The following is a 24,133-nucleotide window of genomic DNA, read 5'->3' on the forward strand; positions in this document are numbered from 1 at the left end:
TCAGGCACCATGCCCCAGAGAGGGCGTTGGTGACTGTGGACTTCCATTTGATTGGTCCATGGTTATGCTTGGCAAAGAACTGCAGTGGTTTGTTGTTGCCTTCTGCAGTATGGCTGACCGGGAAACTCTCCCGCTCTTACTGCCTGCCATCAGACATACAGGTAGAACTGGGGATGAAATTCTGCTGAGGGATTTTGATGGATCCCAAATTATTAAACACAACCTCATAGGTCAAGCAGATTAGATTGAATGCATGGCTAAAAGAGTGATGTGGGAACCATCATGGGAGACTCATACCAACACAGGGGAATGAGGGAACTGTTCCATTTGAAACCAAAACAAAAATACCTGGAAAAACTCAGCAGGTCTGGCAGCATCTGCGGAGAGGAACACAGTTAACGTTTCGACTCCGAATGACCCTTCAACAGAACATCCGTTTGGACAGGCTCTGCATAAATCAGGCTGGGACTAGTATCCGGGTGAATCAAATAAATGGGGCATTAAACTAAAAAGCAGGGGCTGGGTTCAGGTGTGACAAAATATATAAATCTTAATATTACAACACTTATTAAGCCACATGCAGGAATTTTAATGAAAACACTGAATATATACTCATTTTATATTTGTATGTTAACAGCTACCACCATCCATTAAGCATGTAAAGCACTCACAATGATCAAAAAAAGACATGCTTTTTTTTGTTGCTCCATTTAAGATAAAACATATGAATTAATCTGTTTTAGTACATTTCAGTTTTGGACTCCCACTTCTGTAAGTTAATAATTGGTTTCAATATGTCACTTCATAGTAAAATAGGAAAATAAAATTTAAACTTCTGTATTGTGTGAAAATGTGTGCTATGAGGTTTTGTGCAAGTGTCAGAGTTTCAAGCACACCATTTAAATATAACTAACATTGAAACATCTCGGTCTATAATGAGACTTTGCTTAGAAAACTGTCTTATTTTTACTTGTCAAATAGTGTATGGGTGTCAACCGATCATGAAGAGATTGCGATGGTGGCAAAAAGATTTGGAGCAAAAGTACATTGTAGAAGCCCAGAAGTGTCAAAAGATACATCGAGTTCATTGGACACAATTTTGGAATTCTTGGAAAATCACAAAGGTACTGTAGTTTGCAATACCACCAGTTAAAGGTGATATAAAAGGAGTGATACTGCAGATGCTGTCCAGTCGTGCATTGTACGTAAAGTTCAAATGTCTTGGGTGCTTACCCTACATTGGAACTGAGGCCTCTGAGATGAATAACATAGAATGTGAAGCACAGAAATGGACCATTTGGCCTAACTAGTCCATGTCTGTAAATATGCTCCACGTGAGCCTCCTCCCACTCCTCTTCCTATAACCCCATCAGCATAACTTCAATTTCCTTCTCCCTCATGTGTTTATCTAACTTATCTAAATTATAGCTCGTTAATTAACAAGTGGGCTGTTGAGTTGAGTGGTCAGGTGATGCCCGAGGATGCTTTTCCTTTGAGTTTTCATCCTTACAAATAGGCAGAGGTGCCTGAAACAAGGTGCCATGTGGGACACCAGGATCTCCAGTGACAATATTCTCCTTTTGGTGGAAACTTTCACATTCTAATCACTCCCTGGATAAAGAAGGTTTTCCTAAATTCACTTTTGCAGTTTTTCATGACTGTCCGATTTTTTTTTTTGGCCCTTAGTTTTAGTCTTCCCAGTAAGTTGAAATATATTCTCTATACCGATAAAGAGCGTTTGGAGAAAAGATAGAGAGGTGGTGGGGGGGGAAAGGAGTGCGGCAAGTGCCCAACAGATCCACCAATCGCAAAGGATGGGTTAAATGACCTGCAGACAGCTTTATACATAATAATTAGGTATTGTCTATTTATTCTCTCTCAAGCAGTTTGCAGGTCATTAAACACCTGATTGGTATTTCTTGGTTCTCTCCATTTTCCCTCCCCTTTTCTTTAATGTTTCTAAAATGGCTGCTTACCCCTCTAGCCTCAGTTCTGATGAAGGGTGTACATCTGAATTGTCATTACTTTATCTAATCCATGATAGATAAATGTATACAGGTACAGTACCCCAAATCCAGCTGTCCGAAAACCAGAATTGCCTGAAAACTGGACGTTTTCCTTTCTTTCTACAAAACATGGTGAATGGAGAAAAGAAAATCAATAATTACAAATCCTCTAAAATGCAATACGTGCTTTGAGTGTTTACATAAATCGCATTCTCAAAATCATTACAACCACTGATCAGATTTTTGGCACCCTCACTTTTTTAATTCATTGATGGGATTTGGGTGTCGTTGGCTAGGCCAGCATTTATTGCCCATCCCTAATTGCCCTTGAGAAGGTGGTGGTGAGCTGCTGCCTTAAACCATTGCAGTCCCTGTGGCGTAGGTACACCCACAGTGCTGTTAGGGAGGGAGTTCCAGGATTTTGACCCAGCAACTGTGAAGGCATGGTGCTATAGTTTCAAGTCAGGATGGTGAGTGGCTTGGAGGGGAACTTCCAGATGGTGGTGTACCCATGTGTCTGCTGCCCTTGTCCTTCTAGATGGTAGCGGACATGGGTTTGGAAGTTGCTATCTGAGGAGCTTTGGTGAGTTCTTGCAGTGCATCTTACAGATGGTACACATTGGTGCTACCATGCGTAGAGGAGGCAAATGTTTGTGGATGGGGTGCCTGGATATTAAATACGAGGAACTGGCCTCACCAAGTATATCTTGTGGGTTAACACTAGTGACCAGGAGGGATTGCTGAACTTTGGGGGGCGGGGGGTGGAGTAAATGGCCTCAGACCAGCTCAGAAACTTGAAAGTAAAATGCTTACCTTCATCACTTGCCTGCTCTATTAGTTGTTTGCTCATCATAAAAGCCTAAATTGTAAAACTAGAAAATGAGGAATAAATGTGTCTTGAAATTAATGTGCCAATGGTCCATAACTTCCACGCTCCTCAGCATCGGATTTGGGGGGTACCCCACAGATGCGCTGGGGAATTCTCATGGCACATTCCCAGGCAAGGGTTTACGTGGCAATTGCCCTGAGGTGCTAGCTTCTTCTGGACATTTCCATTGCACTGAGAATCATCCGAAACTGCGATTTAATCGCAAACTTTGATGGTTCTGCCAGGGATATACCGACAGTTACTCAGGAAAAGTTGGAAGAATTAAAACCTCTTCCAACTTTTGGGCAACTATTGTAAAGACCCAGACTGACCCGACGGATCTCCCTGACCTCTGTGTCGCTCCCCCCAGCACCCGACCTCAGGCCACCCCCTGCCCTCAAATCCTATTCAATTACCTTAGACACTTACCTCCTCCCTGGCCCTTTAAACTTACCTACTTTACAGCAGCTAGTGCTGTAAAAAAAAGGGGGCGTGGCCTCTTTGAATACACTGGATCAAGACTTCGCTGGGACCTGCAAGGAATCTTTCAATGCAGGCCCCAAGCAGCTCCGGCAAACAGAAGTGTCACAGCTGTTTTCTACAGCAGGTAAGTGTGCGTTTATTTATTCTACTTTCTGCAGCATTTTCTGATGCTAGTTAGAAGTTTTGGCTCAGTATGATTTTGGAAAGAGTATAATCTGGCTCTACAATCCTGTAAAAATGTTTGGTAAATATTAGGTAACAAAAGACTCCGAAGGCACTTGTGCCTGTTTTCCCAAGGTTTTGAAATGTAGAAATGACTATTTGTCTCGATGCAATTTATATCCCTACTTTTTGAATCTGTTAACCAATGAAAGGTATTCTTTTACAACATACATGCAAAATGCAATTTTCACTTGCAACTTTTCACCTTGTATTTAGTTGAATCTTTTCGTAATGTGACGAGTAAATCTTTTGAATGTTTGCCTGCTAATGAAAAGAAAAAAACCCGTATGGACAACTGTAAGCGTGTATATAAGCGAGCTTCCAACAAGGCCTTGTAATGCGCTTTGCAGTCAACATCTGTTAGTAACTTCCTGCTCTAGAAGTAGCATTCTGTGCACACATAGCTGCAGTGTAATAGGACTAGCAAGCTTCCAGTGCCTGGATTGAAAGATCCCCTTACAATCCTCTTTCTATCATTTACTTTATAAATCATAACTATTCTTGTGCTTATTTCATTGACAGATATTGACGTGGTATGTCATATACAGTGCACTTCCCCATGTCTCCAGCCATACCATCTGACAGATGTAGTGAAGATGATCAAGGAAGAGGGGTACGATTCTGTCTTTTCTGTTGTAAGACACCATCATTTTCGCTGGCAGGAGGTGTTGAAAGGTAGACCATGTGTATGATATAATATTAGTTTTTGAATAAATTATGGACACTGTAACCTAGATTTTCCAACCTGATATTTTATTGTTGGTTGTAACCCCCTTAAATTGGATTAAAATGATGCAGATTTGGAAATCTAAGCTTATTAGTTGCAAATTGGAAATGAAGGTTTCTAGGTAACTGTTCCCTGAAGCATCAGTATGATTATAATTGGCAATTCATCTATATTTCTAAGAAAGTGTCCATCTTACAAAGCCGTTGTATAAGTTGATTGCATGACACTGCAGGAGTTATGCAGTAATGCCTCCAGGTGACAGCAAGACTGCATTTACACCAGGGATCGTTGGTAAGTGAGGGGATTGAAGCAAAATTTTCTTGGTTGGCTCGAATTCCCAAGGTCTTTGTGTAAGTAATTAAGGAATTTTTAAAAGGGGTACACATGGAGGCCCCAATGCTTGGGTCTGGTTTTGGGGTTGGGTTTGGGGGTGCAGGGTTTCATTGGAGGGTTTACTGAAAGGTTTTCCACTGCTGTAGTTTGGAGAAACTTGTATAATTTAAAATAAATACTCAAAAGCTGCATTGTCACTGTTGCTTCCTCTGCTGTAACCATATCTCAACCCATCAGCTATTGCTATTATTGATGGCATCCCACAAACCATTTGCTGCCCCCACCGCCTCAAATATTCCCACACCTTGCCATTGCCATCCTAATAATGCTGCACTCGATCTCCATCTTTCCAGCAGTCTCCTGATTCGGTGCTTCTATGTCCCCAGGACCTTTTCTCTGTCTCCCAGGGCCATTTCTGCAACCAGTTTTTTTTCCCTCCTCTCCTCAGTCCCATCGTGCTTGAGGAACCCTCCAAGCTCTACCTAATATTCACCATGACTCCCAAAAACTCTCCCAAGTACTCCCACATTCCACAACCTACCACCAGTTCTCCCAGGCCTGACAACCCATCCTCAAGCTTCCAACCTCAGAATCACCCTCCCAGAAGCATGCATTCTAAATGTGGACCATCTTTTCTGCAATCTTAGGTTTTAATGTAGATAAAACAAAGTGACATTAACTTTCAGTCAATTGTAGTATCTGTGCAAAAATGCAGATAATAGAATTTGAGCTCCCAATAAATTCCAACCACGTTCTAACTAAAGGCAACTTGCTGTCACCGTATATGAATGCCCTGATAATGCATGTTATGTAGCATAAAGCAATGTCTCTTCAGACGCTATGAACAATACCATGTGCATGTTTTAGTGCCTGGATCTGTTGACCATTTATCCACAGAAGATTTAGACAAAGGAGTTAAATGTAGTTTTAAGACTTAGTGTATTCATACAGGTTTTAAGAAAGGCATCGATATAATTAAGGTGCTGATGAGCTAACATTGATGTTTTTCCTCGTTGCCTGTAAATAGTGAGCAATTTTGTTAATGGTTGCAATAATCTTGCAGGATTGGTGTGTGTGTGTGCGCAAATGAACTTCAGTGTGGACAATGCGTGTTGCTAACAAGAATAAGAAGGCTGCTCTCCCCTTGGAAAAGAAGTAGATAAATGGAGGAACAGAAGGACCTTTGGGTACTAATATACAAAGCAGTATAAGTAGCAATGTAGGTTAAAAGGGCCTTAAAAAAATAAACAAAGCAGTGGAGTTAACTTTTAGGGTAGAATTGAAAGTAGAGAAGATGTGTTAAAATTTGTATAGAACCTTGGTTAGGCTACACTTGGAGTATTGTGCACAGTTCTGGTCTCCATCGTACAAAAAGGATATAAAGGCATTGCAGAAGATGCAAAAAAGATTTACTTGAATGATACCAGAACACACAGGTTATACTCGATCAGGAAAAATTGGATAGGCGGGGGCTGTTTTCTGATGAAAAGAGAAGACTAATGGTTAACCTGATAAAGATTTTTGAGATTATGAAAGAGTTTGATAGGATAAATATAGAGGAAATATTTCCACTTCAGAGCGAGACTGGAACCAGTGGCCATAAATATGAGATTAATGCTAATAAATCCAATGAAGAGTTCAGGAAAACTTCTTTGTCCAGAAAGTGGGTAGAACGTGGAACTTGCTACCATGGAGAAGTGACATAGATGTCTTCAAAGTGAAGCTAGATAAGCACATGATGGAGAAAGGAATAGAAGGATGTGTTAATAGGATTAAATGAAAAGAGTTGAAGGAGGCTTGTATGTCGCATATACATAGACATGGGTCTGTTGGCCTGAACAATCGGTTTCTGTGCTGTAAATAAAACCCCTTGGCAGAACTTGCCCAGCCTGGTTGAAGCAGCTTCTGGTGCCTACAGGAAGGGAATGTTGCTGAAATTGACATTGGGTCAGGTCAGGTTGAGATTCCTTGACACGTGGTGTCCGAAAGGCTTTCGTTTTTTTTTAGCTGCAAAGGAGCTACGATCCATAGACCTGGCGGGGGTGGGGTGGTGAGATTTTATCTCCCTAAAATGTGTAAGTTTGGGTCAGGTGGGATATGCTATAATAAAAATTTGAACCCCTACCCCAACCTGCCTCCAACTCCCACCAACCCCGCCTGCCCTTCCAATTTTAACAGAAGCAGGGCAGTGGGCAGGCAACCAACCCACTCTCGGGAGGCAAGTTGGCAATTTAGTTATTCTAATAGACTGGGTGCTTTGTATTCAACCATTGTAATTTAACCCTTGATGGTTGAGTTTTCCAGGCCTCGGGAAACCAACTGCTTAAAGAGGGAGTGGGGGGCGTGGACTGCTAGCCCAAGGAGGTAAGTGCCTTTCCACCTACCTGCTGAATCTAGAACACGTGTTTCACCAACCTCCTGATGTTGGATAAAAATTCCCCTCCCTCCCCAAGTGCTATCCCAACTCTTCACTTCTCTGTGAGGCCCCTGACTTCCCCTCGCCACATCTCTCGAGCTGCCCCTGGTCTCTGATTTCTGCTGACCCCAGCCTCCCCAATCCGTACTACAGTCATTCTCCACCCCTTCCACCCGCCCTGATCTTCCTTTGGCTCCTGGACTCTGATCTTTCTAAAGACAAAAAACTTCTCATTAAGCCCTGCTACTAAATTCCATTTTTTCCAACCTCCGACCAGGCCACAACCCCTGCATCTCCGAATTAATGTTCAGCTTATGCAGTCAGGCAGCTTTTTAAAATCAGCAAGTGGGTTGGGCCAAGGGGTTTGGGATACTGGAGGAGAAACACTGATTCAGCTTAAAGGGCGTGGTGCAGTATCTGTTATAGAGACCTGCCTGCAAGCTGGCGTGACTAGGAGCTTAAACATTAGACCAGTCTTTAGAAAGGACAAATGAACTGAGGAGGAGGAGTACTTGTATTGATAAAAGGCACAATTACAATAATATAAAAAAAGGCTTTTAGTAAAGGTGAGCTCCAAGTGAAGTGTGAACTGGTAAGCACAACTGATTCTGCACAAAATTAATGGAGCACTTAAGATACTGTAACCTTTTCGATTTTTGGCTGATATGTGACTATAAAAGGTGTGATAACAGGACACTTAGAAAATATCAACGGGATTAGCATGGATTTATGAAAGGGAAATCATGGAGTTCTTTGAGGACATAACTAGCAGAACAGATGAGGGAGAACCAGTGGATGTAGTGTATTTGGATTTTCAGAAAGCTTTTGATTAAGTCCCACATAAGAGGTTAGTATGTAAAATTAAAGCACATGGGATTGGGGGTAATATATTGGCATGGATTGAGAATTGATTATCAGACAGGAAACAGTAGAAATTCACCAAGGCTGCTTAGACAGCATATTCCAAATCCATGACCACTGCCATCTAGAAGGACAAGGGCAGCGGATGGATGGGATCACTGCCACCTGGAAGTTCCCCTCCAAGCCACACACCGTCCTGACTTGGAACAATATTGCAGTTCCTTCACTGTTGCTGGGTCAAAATCCTGGAACTCTTCCCTAACAGCACTGTGGGTGTACCTACACCACAGGGACTGCAGCGGTTCAAGCAGGCAGCTCACCACACCTTCTCAAGGGCAACTAAGGATAGACAATAAATGCTGGCCCAGCCAGTGAACCCACATCCCATGAATAAATAAGAATATTTGAGTCTTTTTTGGAGTGGCAGGCGGTGACTCATGAGGTACCACAAGGATCAGTGCTTGGGCCCCAGCTATTTACAATATATATCAATGATTTGGATGAGAGAACCAAATGTAATAATTCAAGTTTGCTGACGACATGAAACTTGGTGGGAATGAAAGTGACGAGAAAGCTGTTAAGCTTTAAGGCGATTTAGATAGGTTGAGTGAGTGGGCAAATATATGGCAGATGCAGTATCAAGTGGATAGGTGTGAAGCTATCCACTTTGATAGGGAAATCAGAATGGCAGAGTATTATTTAAATGGTGATAGATTAGGAAATGTTGATGTACAAAGGGTCCTGGGTGTCCTTGTACACCAATCACTGAAAGCAAGCATGTAGGTGCAGCAAGCAGTTAAGAAGGCAAATGGCATGTTGGCCTTCATTGCGAGAGAACTTTAGTACAGGAGCAAGGATGTCTCACTGCAGCTGTACAGAGCCTTGGTGAGACCACACCTGAAATAGTGTGTGCAGTTTTGGTCTCCTTTCCTAAGAGAGGACGTACTTGCCATCGAGGGAGTGCAGCGAAGGTTCACCAGACTGATTCCTGGGTTGGCAGGCTTGTCGTCCAAGTAGAGGTTGGGCCAATTAGGCCTGTATTCACTGGAGTTTAGAAGGATGAGAGGAGATCTCATTCCTATCTTTGTTTCACTCTCTTGTGTCTGCCCGCTCAGGTTCCCATCCCCCTGCGAATCTAGTTTAAACCCTCCCCATAGTACTAGTGAATACCCCTGCAAGTATATTGGTCCCGGCCCTGCTGGGGTGCAACCCGTCCATCGTGTATGGGTCCCAATGCCTCGGGAATCTAAATCCCTCCTTCCTACATCATCTTTCCAGCCACGCATTCATCTCCTATCCCTGATCTTGCTAGCACGTGGGGAGTAATCCTGAGATTAGCACCTTTTTGAGGTTCTGCTTTTTAATTTATTTCCTAGCTCCCTATATTCTGCCTTGAGGACCTCATCCCTCTTTTTACCTATGTTGTTGGTACCAATATGGACCACGACCTCTGGCTGTTCACCCTCCCGCTTCAGAATTTCCTGCAGCTGCTCAGTGACCTCCTTGACCCTGGCACTAGGGAGGCAAATTCCATCCTAGTGTCATGTCTGCGGCCGCCGAAAGGTCAATCTAGGTGGAAGACAGGAGAGATTAAATGAAGAAGCAATGAAGGCGTATGGCAAACGGGGTGGTAATGGTATAATGGAAGAAATAGAAGATGGATCTAGAGGAGCTGAAAATGACAAAAACAGAATCATTGCCAGCACCTGCTGCCCAAAGTAATGGGGGCAATGATCATGATCTGAAATTGGAGAACTCAGTATTGAGTCTGGAAGGCAACAAATGCCAAGTTGAAAGATGAGATGCTGTTCCTAAAGCTTCTGTTGAGCTTCATTAGAATAGTATAGCTAGCTGAGGTCAGAGAATTAAAATGCCAAGTGACTGAAAACTCAGGGTCATGCTTGCAGACTGAATGGAGGTATTCCACAAAGCAGCCACCCAATTTGAGTTTGGTCTCCCCAATGTGGGGAAGACTGCGTTGTAAGCAACAATTATTCTGGACTGAATTGAGAAAAGTACAATCGTCATCTCACGTATACAAGTGTTTTTGGCCGTGGGCAGTGAGAAGGGAGGAAATAAACAGACAGGTGTCACCTAAATGTGCAAGCACAGGAAATGTACCATACGGAGGGGTTTGCATGATTGAGGAATGGACCAGGCGTCACAGAAGAAACACCCACTTTGGTGTGCTGAAACGGGGGTGGGGGAGGGGGTAGAAGGTGTGTTTGGTAGTATCATGCTGGAAGTGGCAATAATGACACAGGAAGATTTGATGAATGCAGAGGATGGTGGATAGAATGTGAAGACAAGGGGAACCTTATTGTGGTTGTAGGAGGGAGAAGGGATGAGAGCAGAAGTGCAGAAAATGGGATGGACACAATTGAGGGCCCTGTCAAAGAGAAGCGCTGGTATGGAAGGTGGCATCATTAGAACAAATGCAACAGTGATGGGAGAGTCCAGGAGAATGTTATGGAGGCCTTAGAGGAAGCGTTATGAGAGGCAGTATAACCAAAGTAGCTGTGGGAGTCATTGAGCTAAGTGGATACTGGTCGATATCCCGTCCCCAGAAATGGAATTGGAAAAGTCAAGGTAGGGAGGGAAGGGCCAGAGATGAACTTGAAGAAGAGCGAAGCATGAAAAGTGGAAGCAAAGTTGGGGAAATTTTCTAGTTCGGGGCAAGAACAGGAAGTGGGACCAATACAAAAATGTAAGGGAACTTGAGTAGGATTAGAACAAAGTAAGTTCCAAGTATCATGCATAAAGGCGGGCGTAGCTAAGACCCATAGGGATTCCAATAGCCGGACTTTTTTCTAGGAGGGAGTGAATGGAGCCAAAGGAGAGGTTGAATGATTTCTGTCTTTTTAATTTTATTTTACAATAGGTGAAGTAACAAAGCCTTTAAATCTGAATCCAGCTAAAAGGCCCCGAAGGCAAGACTGGCGTGGAGAGCTCTGTGAAAATGGATCATTCTATTTTGCCACTACACAGTTAATTAAGGCTGGATTGCTCCAGGTAAATGGCTGACACAAACATGAGGGATTCAGCTTCCTTATAAAATGAAACTTAGCAGAACAGGGGAGTTTTTCCTCTATCCCAGTCTGTTGGATCTAGGCACAGGGCAGAGGATAAAGGGATGGAGACCAGTTAATTTAGGTCTCCACCAATGTCGTATTGCCACAGGATTTCTGGGGCTTCCTCTTGTGACAGCTGGACTTGCACCTGTAGTAGATACAGGCCCAGGGTCATCATTATAAGCAGGTGGGATATAACATTGCTAATTTTAGTTTGATAAGGTTTGAAACGTGTGCCCATGAAAACCTGGTGCCATGGCCTGTACTGGACCCTGGGAGATCCAGTCATTGTCTGAAAATCATTAAGGCAGATATGAGATTTTACCAAAAGAACCCCAACTCCCCTGCAGAATTGGAGATACTTGATGGGGGCTAGGGAGGGTGACAGCAGGAGGGAGCTTTAGTTGATGTTCTAAAGTATAACTCAAATCTGATTATTCAAGTTGAGGCCTAGTTGCTTTCTGAGTGGATAATGCCAATTAAGGAGATGTGTGAGCTCCTTGTACCTGGCGTCAGGAGGTGAGGAGAAAAGAGGAAAGTAGTTAGCAGTAACAAAGAGGAGTTTGAGTTTGTACTTGGCCTTCAGGGTGATTTTGGAGTATTGGACACTGAATGCATGAACAAAAACATCCTTTTCTATAAAAGGTACCTGGGGAAGCTTTTCTACATTAAAGATGTTTATCTAAAGGCAGGGAGGTCTTGTGGCGCAGTGGTAGCATCCCTGCCTTTGGACCAAAGCTCTGGTACAAGTCCCTTTTCAGGCTTTGAACACAGAAGGTGTTCATAACATGGCTAAAGAGATTGATTGTCAGCCTGTAAATCCTTCCAATATGCCTAAAGGCAGGTGCTAAAAGCGGGAGAGTTTCCTGGTCAGCCATATTGCAGAAGGCAATGGCAAACCACTGCAGTACTTTTCCAAGCATAATCATGAACCAATCCAGTGGAAGTCCATGGTCGCCAACACCCTGTTAGGGCATAGTACCTGAAGGAGGAGGAACTAAAGAAAAGTTGTTTTGAAATGTTAGTAATGACAGAAGGGGAGGGAGGGGTGTGGTTAACTCAGTTGGCTCGATGGCTAGCATGTGGTTCAGAATAATGCCAACAACATGGGGTTTGATTCCTGTTCTGGCCGAGGTAGACTTGGGAACTGGCTCCTAGCCCTACCCATAGTAAAATCATGGCATAAGCTATAGTTCAGCGACCTTTGAATAATTGAGAATGCTACCTAGAGGAGGAGAATGGCAGAAGGAACTGAGATCCATAATATTGTAGACAGAAAATGAAAGTTTTTCGTCTTGCACGATAGAGCTACATCAAGCTGATGTGACACCATGTTTCCGATGTTGGGTAAAGCTAATGTATTTATCCGAAATTTTACCTTTTTCAATTCCTCAGCCAATATAGACACAGGATCTCAACACCTGCTGACAAAATACTTATTCTTTCCATACAAGGAAAAATTTGTCATCCAGAACAATGGCAAATGCCTGGAAGTCAAAGTGGAATTCAAGTGAATCCCCTGCAGAAATCTTACCTTTCTGGGCCATAAAGACTACTTATGCAGCACCTCCCAAGCCTGTGACTTCAACATTCGAGAAGGACATGGGCAGTAGATGAATGGGAGCATCAACATCTCCAAGTACACACATCATCCCAACTTGGAAATGAATCAGCATTCCTTCATTGTCACTGGATCAAAATCCTGGAACTCCCCAGCTAACAGTATTGTGAGAGAACCATCTCCACATAGCCTGCAGTTGTCCATTCTAAAAGGCGATTAAGGATGGGCAATAAAATGCCTCTTGCCAGCAACATCCACATCCTGACGATTAGTAAATAATAAGCAGGTTAGATCTGGGCTAGCAGAGCCTGTAAGCTTACTTGTTAATGCAGCAGGGCAAAGATTGGATATCTATTAGATGATTGCCATCCTGGTTGAGGAAGTCGGTGCTGACCCCATTTCCGTACAAACCACAGTGACAGTACGTAGAATAAGAACTGGGGTAAGATGAATGAGTTGCTGGCGATAATGATGGCCTGAAGAAGATCCTTTCACATATATGACCCACTTAACTGCTGCTTTTAGGAAGGAAATTTAAGCCTCCATCTTTCAAAGAACATCAAAAATATACAAATGAAAGTTGACCTGCTGTCAGTGAAGAAAGTACATAGTGTATGGCCTTCCCACTCCTGCCTGAATTCCTGAAAGAAACTAAGTGTCCTTTTACTCAGAACTCACTCTGTGCAGTGTGACATTTTAGTGTTTTGTACTAGCAGCTTGCAAAATAGTTTCATTACTTGAATGCCCAGAAATTTCTGCACGTTCATTGTCCATTTGCCATATATTGTTAACTGATGATTCAGATCTTCCAACAATCATGTTGATATACTGTCGTTAATATGACTTTGAAAGTTTGAGTTCAGAAAGTATAAAATGGGAAACAATTTTTAATCATAGTTGATAGAGATGTCCAAAGATTGTAAGGGGATGTTGATTCAAATAGTAGTTTGGCAGTACTTGAATGTTGCTGAAGAAAGAAACCTGTTGAAGCTTTTCATCTTGCACTCATCAGGACACTTTGCAAGAATGCCAATATGAGGGGAAAACAACAATTCATACTGTATGTGAAGAGAGTGCTGATTGTTAGAGGTGTTGCCATGGAGAATGCACCAGTGACTGACAGTTAACTGTCAAGCATTGTTTGAAATTTAAACTAGGCAGCTTGACCCTGATTAGTCAAGACATTGCCATGAGGAATGAGTCAGTGAATGGCTGTCACTTATTTTGTTTAGCTGAAATGAGCGCAATTTGTGTACCTGTTCTTTCTATCTGCAAAGAACAGGGCCCTGTGTATTAATATATGTAGCTTCCAGTACACGCAAATGCACCACGCTGCGAGCTGACTGACTGACAATCTTAAATTGGTTGTCAGCGTAATTCTTAGCACACTGAAGATTATTTAGCAAATGTTGTCCAACTGCGGAATCACATCTAATTTTAGACACTGTGCTTTGAGTTTTACAAGCACGGGCAGGTTGGGTACGGTCTGTACCTTGCCCGTTGCAAATAGCAGCTGGTTCATGCTGTTTGATATGATCCACTAGTCTTTGGAACATATGGCATACGTACCTAGCATCACACAGGCGCTGAAGTTCTTATACCCTTTTGTGATTGAAGAACGTCTTTTTGGCTTGACCGTACCACCCAAGCCAAAAAGACGTTCTGTCTATCAGACAAATGAGTAATGTGATATATGAATTTCAGTGCCAGTGTGATGCCAGGTATGAAGGCTATATGTCCCAAAGACTGGTGGATCGTACCAAATAGCATGCCCCAGCCATTGTTCGCAACGGGCAAGGTGCAAATCAGATCCAACCAGCCCATGCTTGCAAAACTCAAAACACAATGTCTAACATTCAATGTGATTCTGCAATTGGACAACATTTGCTAAATAATCCTCAGTGTGCTACATATGCTGACAACCAATTTAAGATTCAATCGGGCTGACAATGTGGCCCATTTGCTTGTACTGGAAGCTACATGTATTAACACACAGGGCCCCTGTTCTTTGCAGAGAAAGAACATTTACACACATTGTGCCTGTTTCAGCTGAACAAAGTAAGTGACAGCCATTTGATGACTCATTCCTCAGGGCAATACCTTGATCAATCTGGGTCAAGCTGTCTGGTTTAAACTTCAAACAATGCTTGGCAGTCACCAACACTGGTGCATTCTCCATGGCAACACCTCCACCAATCAGAGTCTACTTGCCAACAAATCAGTGAACTCTTCTCATACAGTAGAAATTGTTGTTTTCCCCATATATTGGTATTCTTACGAAGTAACCTGATGAGTGCAAGATGAAAAGCTTTGTCATATCTTTTTCTCAGCAACACTCTGATTCCTTTTGACTGCCTAATTACAGGAGTGTGGCTTCTTTGTTGATTGTAATTAAACAAAACCGCAAAACTTTGAAACAGACTCACTTCCAGCTCTCTGCTGCAAACCATGAACTTGTGTCCAACATGGATATTCACCGACAGAGTCTATTTTTAATTCTCCGATCTTTGTAAAATTGGTGAATAACAAAATTGTTTCCGAAAGTCGATTTTGAAAGAAAGAACTTATATTTTATAACACTTTCATGACATTAGTATGTCCCAAAGTGCTTTACAGCCAGTGAAGTAAATCTGAACTGTTGTAATGCAGGGAACATGATGCCCACAGGAAGGTCCTTAAAGCAGCAATAAAATACAGTAATGACCAGATTATCTGTTTTAGTTTTTAAATCCAGTCAAAGGATGTGGACTTCGCTGGTTAGGCCAACATTTATTGCCCATCCCTAATTGCCCTTGAGAAGGTGGTGGTGAGCTGCCACCTTGAACCGCTGCAGCCCATGTGGTGTAGGTACATCCATAGTGCTGTGAGGGAGGGAGTTCTAAGATTTTGACCCAGCAACAGTGAAGGAACAGCGATATATTTCCAAGTCAGAATGGTGAGTGGCTTGGAGGGGAACTTCCAGGTGGTGGTGTTCCCAAGTGTCCGCTGCCCTTGTCCTTGTAGTTGGTAGTGGTCTTGGGTTTGGAAGGTGCTGTCGAAGGAGCCTTGGTGAATTCCTGAAATGCCTTTTGTAGATGGTACGCACTGCTGCTACTGTATGTCGGTGGTGAAGAGAGTGAATATTTGTGGATCGGGTGCCAATCAAGTGGGCTGCTTTGTCCTGGATGGTGTCAAGCTTCTTGTGTTGTGGGAGCTGCACTCATCCAGGCAAGTAGCGAGTATTCCATCACACTCCTGACTTGTGGCTTGTAGATTGTGGGAAGGCTTTTGGGAGTCAGGAGATGAGTTACTCACCGCCAGATTTCAAGCTTCTGACCTGCGCTTGTAGCCATAGTATTCTATTTATCTAAATATATTTTGTTTAGTGATGTTGGTTGAGAGAGAAATATTGGCCTTGACAGTGGGGAGAGCTCTTCTGCCCTTCTTTGAACTAGCGTCATGGAACTTTTTATTTTCCCCCGAGGGGAGAGTCAAGCCTCTGTTTACTGCCTTACCCAAAAATATTAACTGGTCATTTATTTAATTGTGGGACCTTGATGTGCGCAACTTGGCTGCTGTGTTTGCAGAATAACAACAGTTGTGATCCTTCAAATGCAAAGCATTGGATGTAACGTGCTTTTGGATCATCTTATTACAAAGCAGCTTGCAATTGTGTAACAGCTGTAGAAGTTTTGTTTTTAAAAGCCTTGAGGCAGTCCATAAGTGGAAATGACTGGGGAGATATATAGAGAGAGAAGTTAAGCAGATGGACCCAAAGGCTGGTAGAAAAGTTGGGTTTTGAGAGGGTTTTTAAAGGTAGAGGTGGGTGGATAACCAAGTCTAGGGAGGGAGTTGCAGAGAGTGCGGCCAAAGCAATTGAAAGCCTTGCACCCCCAGCCCTCAGTAAAGGGACATGGAGGTAAGGGAATGCACAGAGTACTGAGGATGTAGAGAAGCATAGATATAAGGCTGGGGAATTTTGCAGAAATCTGATGTGATTAAAACTTTCCTTTCCATGCATGGAGAGAAGTATTACTTCTCAGGGTAGATTGTGAATATATTTTTGACATTTAAAGTATGTTTCAGACAGGAGAGGGACAGTCAAACTGCACTGATGCCCTCTTACCACCGCTCCAGTCCGTAGGCAGATTGTGTTTTGAATTAGTTTTTAAAAGATTAGGAGGTGGAGTATTTTCCCAGTCGCTCGGTTTTTTAATAACCCACAGCAAACTCAAGTTATGATTAACTCAGAGGTTAGTTTATTTTCCACAATCAAAACCCATGAAAGGAGCGTACATGTGCGCGCGCATACGCACAAAAGTTGGGGGGGAGGGGATAGGGAAAAGGAATTTTACAGTTTAAGGACCACAGAAAATGAACATTAGTTCACTTGAGTTCCAGAGTCTGAAGTCAGTGTCCAATAAGGGGTTCTTTCTTGCTGAAGACCGGAGTTGTAGGATTTGCTTCTCAGTTGGTGTTGTTACCGCAAGTTGAAGTGAATAGGCAGAGATTGAGTCAGTTCTGTAGCCAATGGTACAAAATCTTCCAGCAGAGTCAGGCAATAGATGGGCAGGTGGTTGTTCTGCCTGGAAGGGCCTGCTTCTTTGTGGCTAACCAGTTGAATGAATGTTAAAACAGCAGACTGGCTGTGAAGCCCAAAGATGTAATGTTAAAACTGTCCAAAAGGCCAAAGGTTTGGGTCATGTGACATGGCCTATTAATAGTTAACTGCATCTTAACAATCAGTTTCTGTTTTTCTAGCCAGAATTCCATTGTTCCTCCTAAGGAGGGACAAAATGGCTATTAGCACCTCTTCCCGGTGTAATGAATTTCAGTCCCTCTCTTTTGTGATAGTTCAGGATGGGGAGGCCAGTTTGCCAGCACTTCCTCTGGTTTCGTTGATTACAAGGAATTTGTACAATGAAGTGTGGGACTCCATAGCTGAGAAGATAATTATTTTATTTTTGAAACTCCTGGGGATAGTTCTCTCAGACAGTTCCTAGACAAATGGCAAACCACCTGGTCAGGTGAGGTGTAGTAGCTGTCTTCTTTGTTCAGCAGAGAAGTCTACCTTATTGCTATTTTTTTTAAGGCTAAGGTTTTAAACATAGTGTTAAACATGGAGCTCCTTTTGTATCATAGGAACCCAACAGGTAATTCTCTTTATTGTTTTCTGTGAGACAGTTGGGTGTTTTGTTTCTGGGCAGAGCAACTGTTAAAAGCCATTATCTATGAAAATTAATTCTTTTAGAAAGAGCTTCGGCACATTGCTCATGCATTTGCATCATTGCTTCAGTTTTCCTGTTTTCCTGCCTAGGGTGGCAAAATGGCGTACTATGAGATGGAACCAAAATACAGTGTCGACATTGATATAGACATTGACTGGCCAATTGCAGAACAGAGAGTAATGAGGTAAAATTTTAGTTCATAGAAAATTTCAGTTGCATTTTCTATCTACAATTAACTAGTGTGCAAGTATTTTTGAGTGACTGTAACTTTTTCATGTGATGATCTGGTTGCATATTTCTATTATATGTTGACATATAGCTATTAATTTTCCAACAAGAATTCTTTCTCATTCATTCATGTGAATCAGAATTCTTCTATGCTGTGGGTGAATGAAATATCAGCTAAGAAGAGTTTCCTAAGAAAATCTCAGAATTGGTCCAGTAATGACTTCTGCATCATTGTCCTGATTTTTCTGCACAATATAGGGACATAGGACTTAGGAGCAGGAGTAAGCCATTCAGCCCTTTGAACCTGCCCCACCTTTCAATAAGATCATGGCTGATCTGGTTGTGGTCTCAACTACCCTCTGCCCCCCCACCATAACCCTTGACTCCCTTGTCTGTCAAAACTCTGTGTAACTCTGCCTTAAATAATTTCAATGACCCTGCCTCTACCACTCTCTGGGGAAGAGAATTCTGCATGCTAATGAGTCAAAAAAAAAGTTATCCTCATCTGTCTTAAACTGTGCCCCCTTGTACTAGTCTCTCCCACAAATGGAAACATCGTCCCCCAGTATCTACCCTATCAGATCCCCTGAGGATCTTATATGTTTCTATGAGATTACATCTCATTCTTCAAAACTCCAATGGGTATAGGCCCAAACTGTTCAACCTTTCTTCATAAGATAAGCCGCTCATCCCAGGAATGAATTGAGTGAACCTTCTCTGAACTGCTTCTAAAGCAATTATATCTTTCTTTCAAATAGTGACCAAAACTGTACGCAGGATGCCAGATGTGGTCTCACCATAGCCCTATACAGCTGCAGTAAAACTTTGCTACTTTTATATTCAATTCCCCTTGCAATATATATCATGCACCCAACATCAGTAATTCAGATAATCTAGTATATGTGTGTATGCGCACATGTGCATGCGTGTGTCCTTGCTATGTACAAATTGGCTGCTGATTTACCCTCCATTGCAACAGTAACTACACTTCAAAAATGCTCTAGTTGTAAGTGGCATGTTTTAAGGTTGTGAAAGATGCTATTTAATGCAAGTTACTTCTTTCATTTCCTTTTCTACCATTCATGAGCATCAAGCTTGTTTCTATTCTCTCTCAACCAGGAACATGTTTGACTGTTTTGTGACACTTGTTTTTGAATCGTGCTCTAATTCAATATTTTTTTTTCTAAATTGCTGCGCATGTTATTTAATTTCCAATATTGGGCATTATATTGAAATACAGGGCATAGGGAAGGACTCGCCGGGGTGATTTAACCTTTAGTCTTTTTTTTTAAATATGACTGTTGATTTTTACCAGCATTCAAACTCCATCCCACATGCACGAAATGCCATGGAATCTGCTGATAGGATTCTTGGGAAAATGTTGAAAAGGAATCCTGGAAATTCAATTTGCCCCTAGACAGGATTCAAGGACAGTGAGGAGCACTTAATTATGCTTATTGATAGAAGCATTGACTGAACTTCACTCTGCAATTGTGTAAACAGCTAGAGAGGATGTATTGATTCTTTCTTATAAGACTTTGTGACTTCCAGATTCCACTATTCCAACATTCTCCTTGTTGGCCTCCAATTCTCCTACTCTGTAATTTGAAATAAGAGCAGGAGTAGTCCATGTGGCTCTTCAGCCTACTTTACTTTCCAATAAGATCATAACTGATCTTCTATCTCAACTCCACTTTCCAGCCCTATCCCCATTTCTTGTGATTCCCTCAGTGTCACAATTCTATCGATTTTGCCTTGAATATATTCCAGAGTAGAATGTTCACAACCCTATGAGTGAAGAAATTTCTCCTCATCTCAGTTGAAATAACCACTCGTATCCTGAGACTATGACCCCTAGTTCTGGACTCTCTGGTCCCCCCCCCATGTCTACGCTGTCAAGTCCCTAAAGAATTTTAGATGTTTCAATGAGATCACCTCTCATTCTTTTAAACTTCAGAGAATATAAGCCCATTCTACTTAGTCTCTCCTCATCCTCTCATCCCTGAGATCAATGTAGTGAACTTTTGTACCCCTGTTAAGGCTAATATATCCATCCTTGGGTAAGGAAACCAATAATATTTAAGGTGTGGCCTCATCAAAACCCTATATAATTGCAGCATGACATCCCTAGACTTAAAATGCAACTCTCTTGCAGTAAAGCCTAACACATCATTTGCCTTCCTTAATGCTTGCTGCACCTGCATGTTAACATTGTGACTCATGTATAAGGACATCCAAATCCCTTTACATACCAACATTTACTACTCTCTTGCCTAAACAATATTTTCTATTCTCCCTACCAAAGTAATAATTTCCCATATTATATTTCATCATCTACCTTCTTGCCGACTCAGTTAACCTATATGTATCCCTTTGAAGCCTTTTTTGTGTTGTCCTCCTCATAGTTACTGTCCCAGCTAGCTTTATATCATGAGCAAACATGGATTCTTTTACATACTCTCCCATCATCTAAGTGATGACATAGATTGTAAATAGCAGAGGCCCATGCACTAATAGTTGCGATACCTAGCTAGCCCCAACCTGCCAACCCAAACATTACCCATTTATTCCTGCTCTGTTTTATGTGTGAGAAACGATCCTCAATCCATGCTAATATGTTACCCCAATCCCATGAACCCTAATCTTGTGTAACAGTTTATTGTGTGGCACCTTATGGAAGACGTAATGTATTTGGACATAATATATTGCATCTACTGGTTCCCTTTTATCTACCCTATTAGTTAAACTTTCAACAAACCTTCCCCAAAGCTCTCGTTCTGATCTGCTCAGAGTCCGAGAGTCTGCAAGCAGGAAGAGCAGTTCCCTTCTCCTTTGGATTCAGGTGTTAAAACTTGAAATTCAGCATATTATGATCATTTCTCCTTAGAGGATCCTTTAATATAAGATAACTAATCCTGTCTCATTACACAACACTAAATCTAAACCAGCCTGTTTTCTGGTTAATTCCTCATACGTTGTTCTAAAAAATTTCTCAAATGCATTCTGTGAACTTACCCTCCAGACTACTTTTGCCCCTAACTTGCTGATTTATACCCTGTATAATATTGTAACTACTGTTATGGGGCATGTAAACTACTTCCACTAGTATTTTCTGTCTGTTGCTATATATTAGGTCCAATTACAACTTGATCAAACCTCTGCATGGGTGTCCATCTCGCATTGAATCTCATTCATCCATTGCTCTTGTTCTTGCTCAGTTTTATTGGCTGCCCATTCTCTGAAGTAAAATTATTCATTTTTGTCTTTGGATCCCTCTGTCCCCTTGCTCTACCCTACCTTTATAAGCTCTTCTAGCAATATAATTCCCTCCAAATGTTCCTCCCTCTGGTCATTTTCTCTCCTCCTACTATTGGCCTTAGTCCTACTCTGAAATTCCCTCCCTCAATGGTGTCTCACCGCTTCAAAAACCACAAGCTTTGTCCAGAATTTAACTCTTTGTTGATTTTTAGACTTTTTCCCACTGCTTTCCACCCTTCCGCAGTGTCACCAGAAAGAAGCATCATATGATCTCCTATTTCATGAAGGGGCTCTGAAGGGGACAAGTGGTTTTCTAATATGAGAGTTAAAACAATATGAAAATGTGCTATCACCACCTGATGTTTTTTGCCATGTCCGACATAATCAACCTGCCTAATACTATCCATGAAATCATGGATAAGAAATCATGGGCAGAATTTTTCGTTCCCCCACCTGTAGGTTTGTAGGCAGGGGGATGGCTGTAAAATTCTTTGTGTGACCTTCCCACTGGGCTCTCACCCACCCCAACCTCTTCACAATTTTACAATGGGACCAATGAGGCCTAGGCTGGCACCCCACCCCAATTGAGGCCCTTAAATGGCCAATTAATGACCACTTAAGGAATGCTTCCCATCCAGCCTTTTCAAGCTGGCAGGAGGAGTTTAGGGGTGAGGGAAGCCCAAAAAGTGATCCTGTTCAAGCCTCTGGCAGGAAAGGGGGGTGTGGTCGCCCCCATCAACAGCCTCCTTTCAATATTGGACGCCCTCACCCCCTGAAAGGTCTGGCTCCAGCAGGTGCTTCCTCTACACATGCCCCACTGATCTCTGACCTTTCCAGCAACAACCCTATCCCCCTCTGCCCACCCCCACAGGCCTCAACTCCCCTACCTGCCACAAGGACCCGCAAAACTTACCTGGTCCTGGACTTCTGAGACTTACTTTGGGGACTACTTGCAGTCCAAATCCTGTCCACTGCAGCCTCTGATGCTGCTGGGACTAGAGGCTGATTGGCAGGCAGCTCTGAGGCGGGATTCCCTCCCGAGTGAGGGGAACTCCGCCATCTGAAAATCCTGTCTCCGCCCCCCCCCCCCCCCCGCATCATTTAGAAAGTCTGATGCTGATGGGAAAGATCGATGGTAAAAGAGATCAAGCTAGACAAAGAATGATCTTTCTAAAGAGCTCGCAAACTGCATGAATGTACCACCAATAAAGATGATCCACGCCTCTAGAGGAAGATTAACATGGGGGCCCATGTTCGCCAACGCCCTCTTAGGACATGGTACCTGAACAGAGAGATTGCTATCCAGATAATCCTGTAAAACAACAGCATCTTGTGTTAATAAAAAGCTCCTTTAACATAATAAAGCATCTCCAGGAGCTTCACAGGAGTGTGACCAAAGAAAGATTGACACTGAACCAAAAGGAGAAGACAGATGGTCAAACACTTGGTCAAAAAGGTAGATTCTATGTGGAGTCTTAAAGGAGGTGAGAGAAGTGGAGAGGCTGGTTTTTTAGCTGTCTGTTGACTCTTTTATGTTAGGAACTGAAAATTGCTCCTTATGTAAGGTTATGAACCTGCAGCATTGGGATGAGATCACCTTGACTTTCTGCCATTAGGGTTGGAGCAAATTTCTATTTGTGGGAAAAGGTTAAATATCGATCAAAGAATGGTAAGGATTTTACTTTCTCTTCATTATCTACACCGATCACTATTAGAGTCATAAGAGTCATTTAAGAATGAGGCCATTTGGCCCATTGAGTCCATGCCGGCTCTCTGTGGAGCAATCCAGTCAATCCCACTCGCTTGATTCTTGTAGCCCTGCAAATTTATTTCCTTCAAGTGCTCAAGCAATTTCTGTTTGAACCAGCTGATCATTTATTTTCTTTCTTATATAGCTATGGTTACTTGGGTAAGCACAAGGACGTAAAGTTGCTGGTTTGTAACTTGGATGAAGACTTCCAGGAAGGCCCAAGCTCAAGCCGGAAGAGGAAATTTAATGAGAATGACGTTCCAGTGCTCAGAACACTAGCGGACATACATGTTCAGGTGCGAATGTGTTTTTTTAAACTTTGTTAACTTACATTTTCCTATATTATTAAATATTAATATTTAAAGCATTGTTTTGTGGTTGTACTGCAGACAATTCTTACCACAATTACGTACAGGTTGTTCTGACCCCAGTTGAGGTTACCCCTGGAGAAGTCTGATCCTAAAGTGGAACCCAGTTTGAGAGATCCTAACTTTTATTTTTGTTTGTTTAGATACCTGGAGAGTAGTTACCGAACAGAGTCACGGGAGTCAGCTGAAGAACATTTTAACAAAATAGTAAAACATTTATTCAACAAGAAAAGATAAACTATATTACAATACCCCTTCACGCACAACTATACCTTTTACAAATATATACAGATTTGAAAGGATAACACAAGTTACAAAAGCTATCTTATACTTTAATGTTGACAGTAAATACACAGTCTATGTAAACCTATGGTGACCTGTGGTCAGGAGCATCACGCTCCCGAGCCCCAAGTGACAGATGCCATCTCAAACAGATGCTATGGATCTCTCCTCAACTCACACATCTGACTGGCCTACTTCCAGCTAAAACCCCTCCCGACCAAGGCCCTTTCTAAGTCAAAAGTAAATGCTTCTTTTAGAAATTCTTAACTCCAAAGGAAAACAGTGGCAAGACTTCTTGTATATTAGGAGAAAGTGAGTGGGAAATAGAATGTGGGGCCAATGAAAGATGAATGCAGTTGAGAAGATATTGGCCAATAAGTAAGTGGCAGACTTCTTAAGTGAGTACCTTCAGAGTGGAGGAAGAGGACAAATTTAAGTGCTACCAGTAAATGTCAAAATAAGTCAAGGAGAGGAATGTTGTGAATTTAACAT

At 42.3% G+C, this 24,133-nt stretch overlaps 1 protein-coding gene across 1 annotated transcript in view; it reads left to right on the forward strand.

The window, feature by feature from the left end:
- Positions 1 to 741: 741 nt before the first annotated feature.
- The window catches only part of LOC144687453 (N-acylneuraminate cytidylyltransferase-like), a 30,638-nt gene continuing 7,246 nt past the window's right edge, over positions 742 to 24,133 (forward strand). Inside the window, exons 1-5 of the mRNA XM_078553611.1 lie at positions 742 to 1,124; positions 4,102 to 4,254; positions 10,798 to 10,928; positions 17,845 to 17,939; positions 23,137 to 23,287. Coding sequence (XP_078409737.1) covers positions 1,016 to 1,124; positions 4,102 to 4,254; positions 10,798 to 10,928; positions 17,845 to 17,939; positions 23,137 to 23,287 — 639 coding nt within the window. The 5' untranslated portion in view covers positions 742 to 1,015. The remainder of the gene's footprint in view (positions 1,125 to 4,101; positions 4,255 to 10,797; positions 10,929 to 17,844; positions 17,940 to 23,136; positions 23,288 to 24,133) is intronic.

This window comes from Cetorhinus maximus, chromosome 12 (genome assembly GCF_964194155.1).
Source record: "Cetorhinus maximus chromosome 12, sCetMax3.hap1.1, whole genome shotgun sequence".
Classification (NCBI taxonomy): Eukaryota; Metazoa; Chordata; class Chondrichthyes; order Lamniformes; family Cetorhinidae; genus Cetorhinus; species Cetorhinus maximus.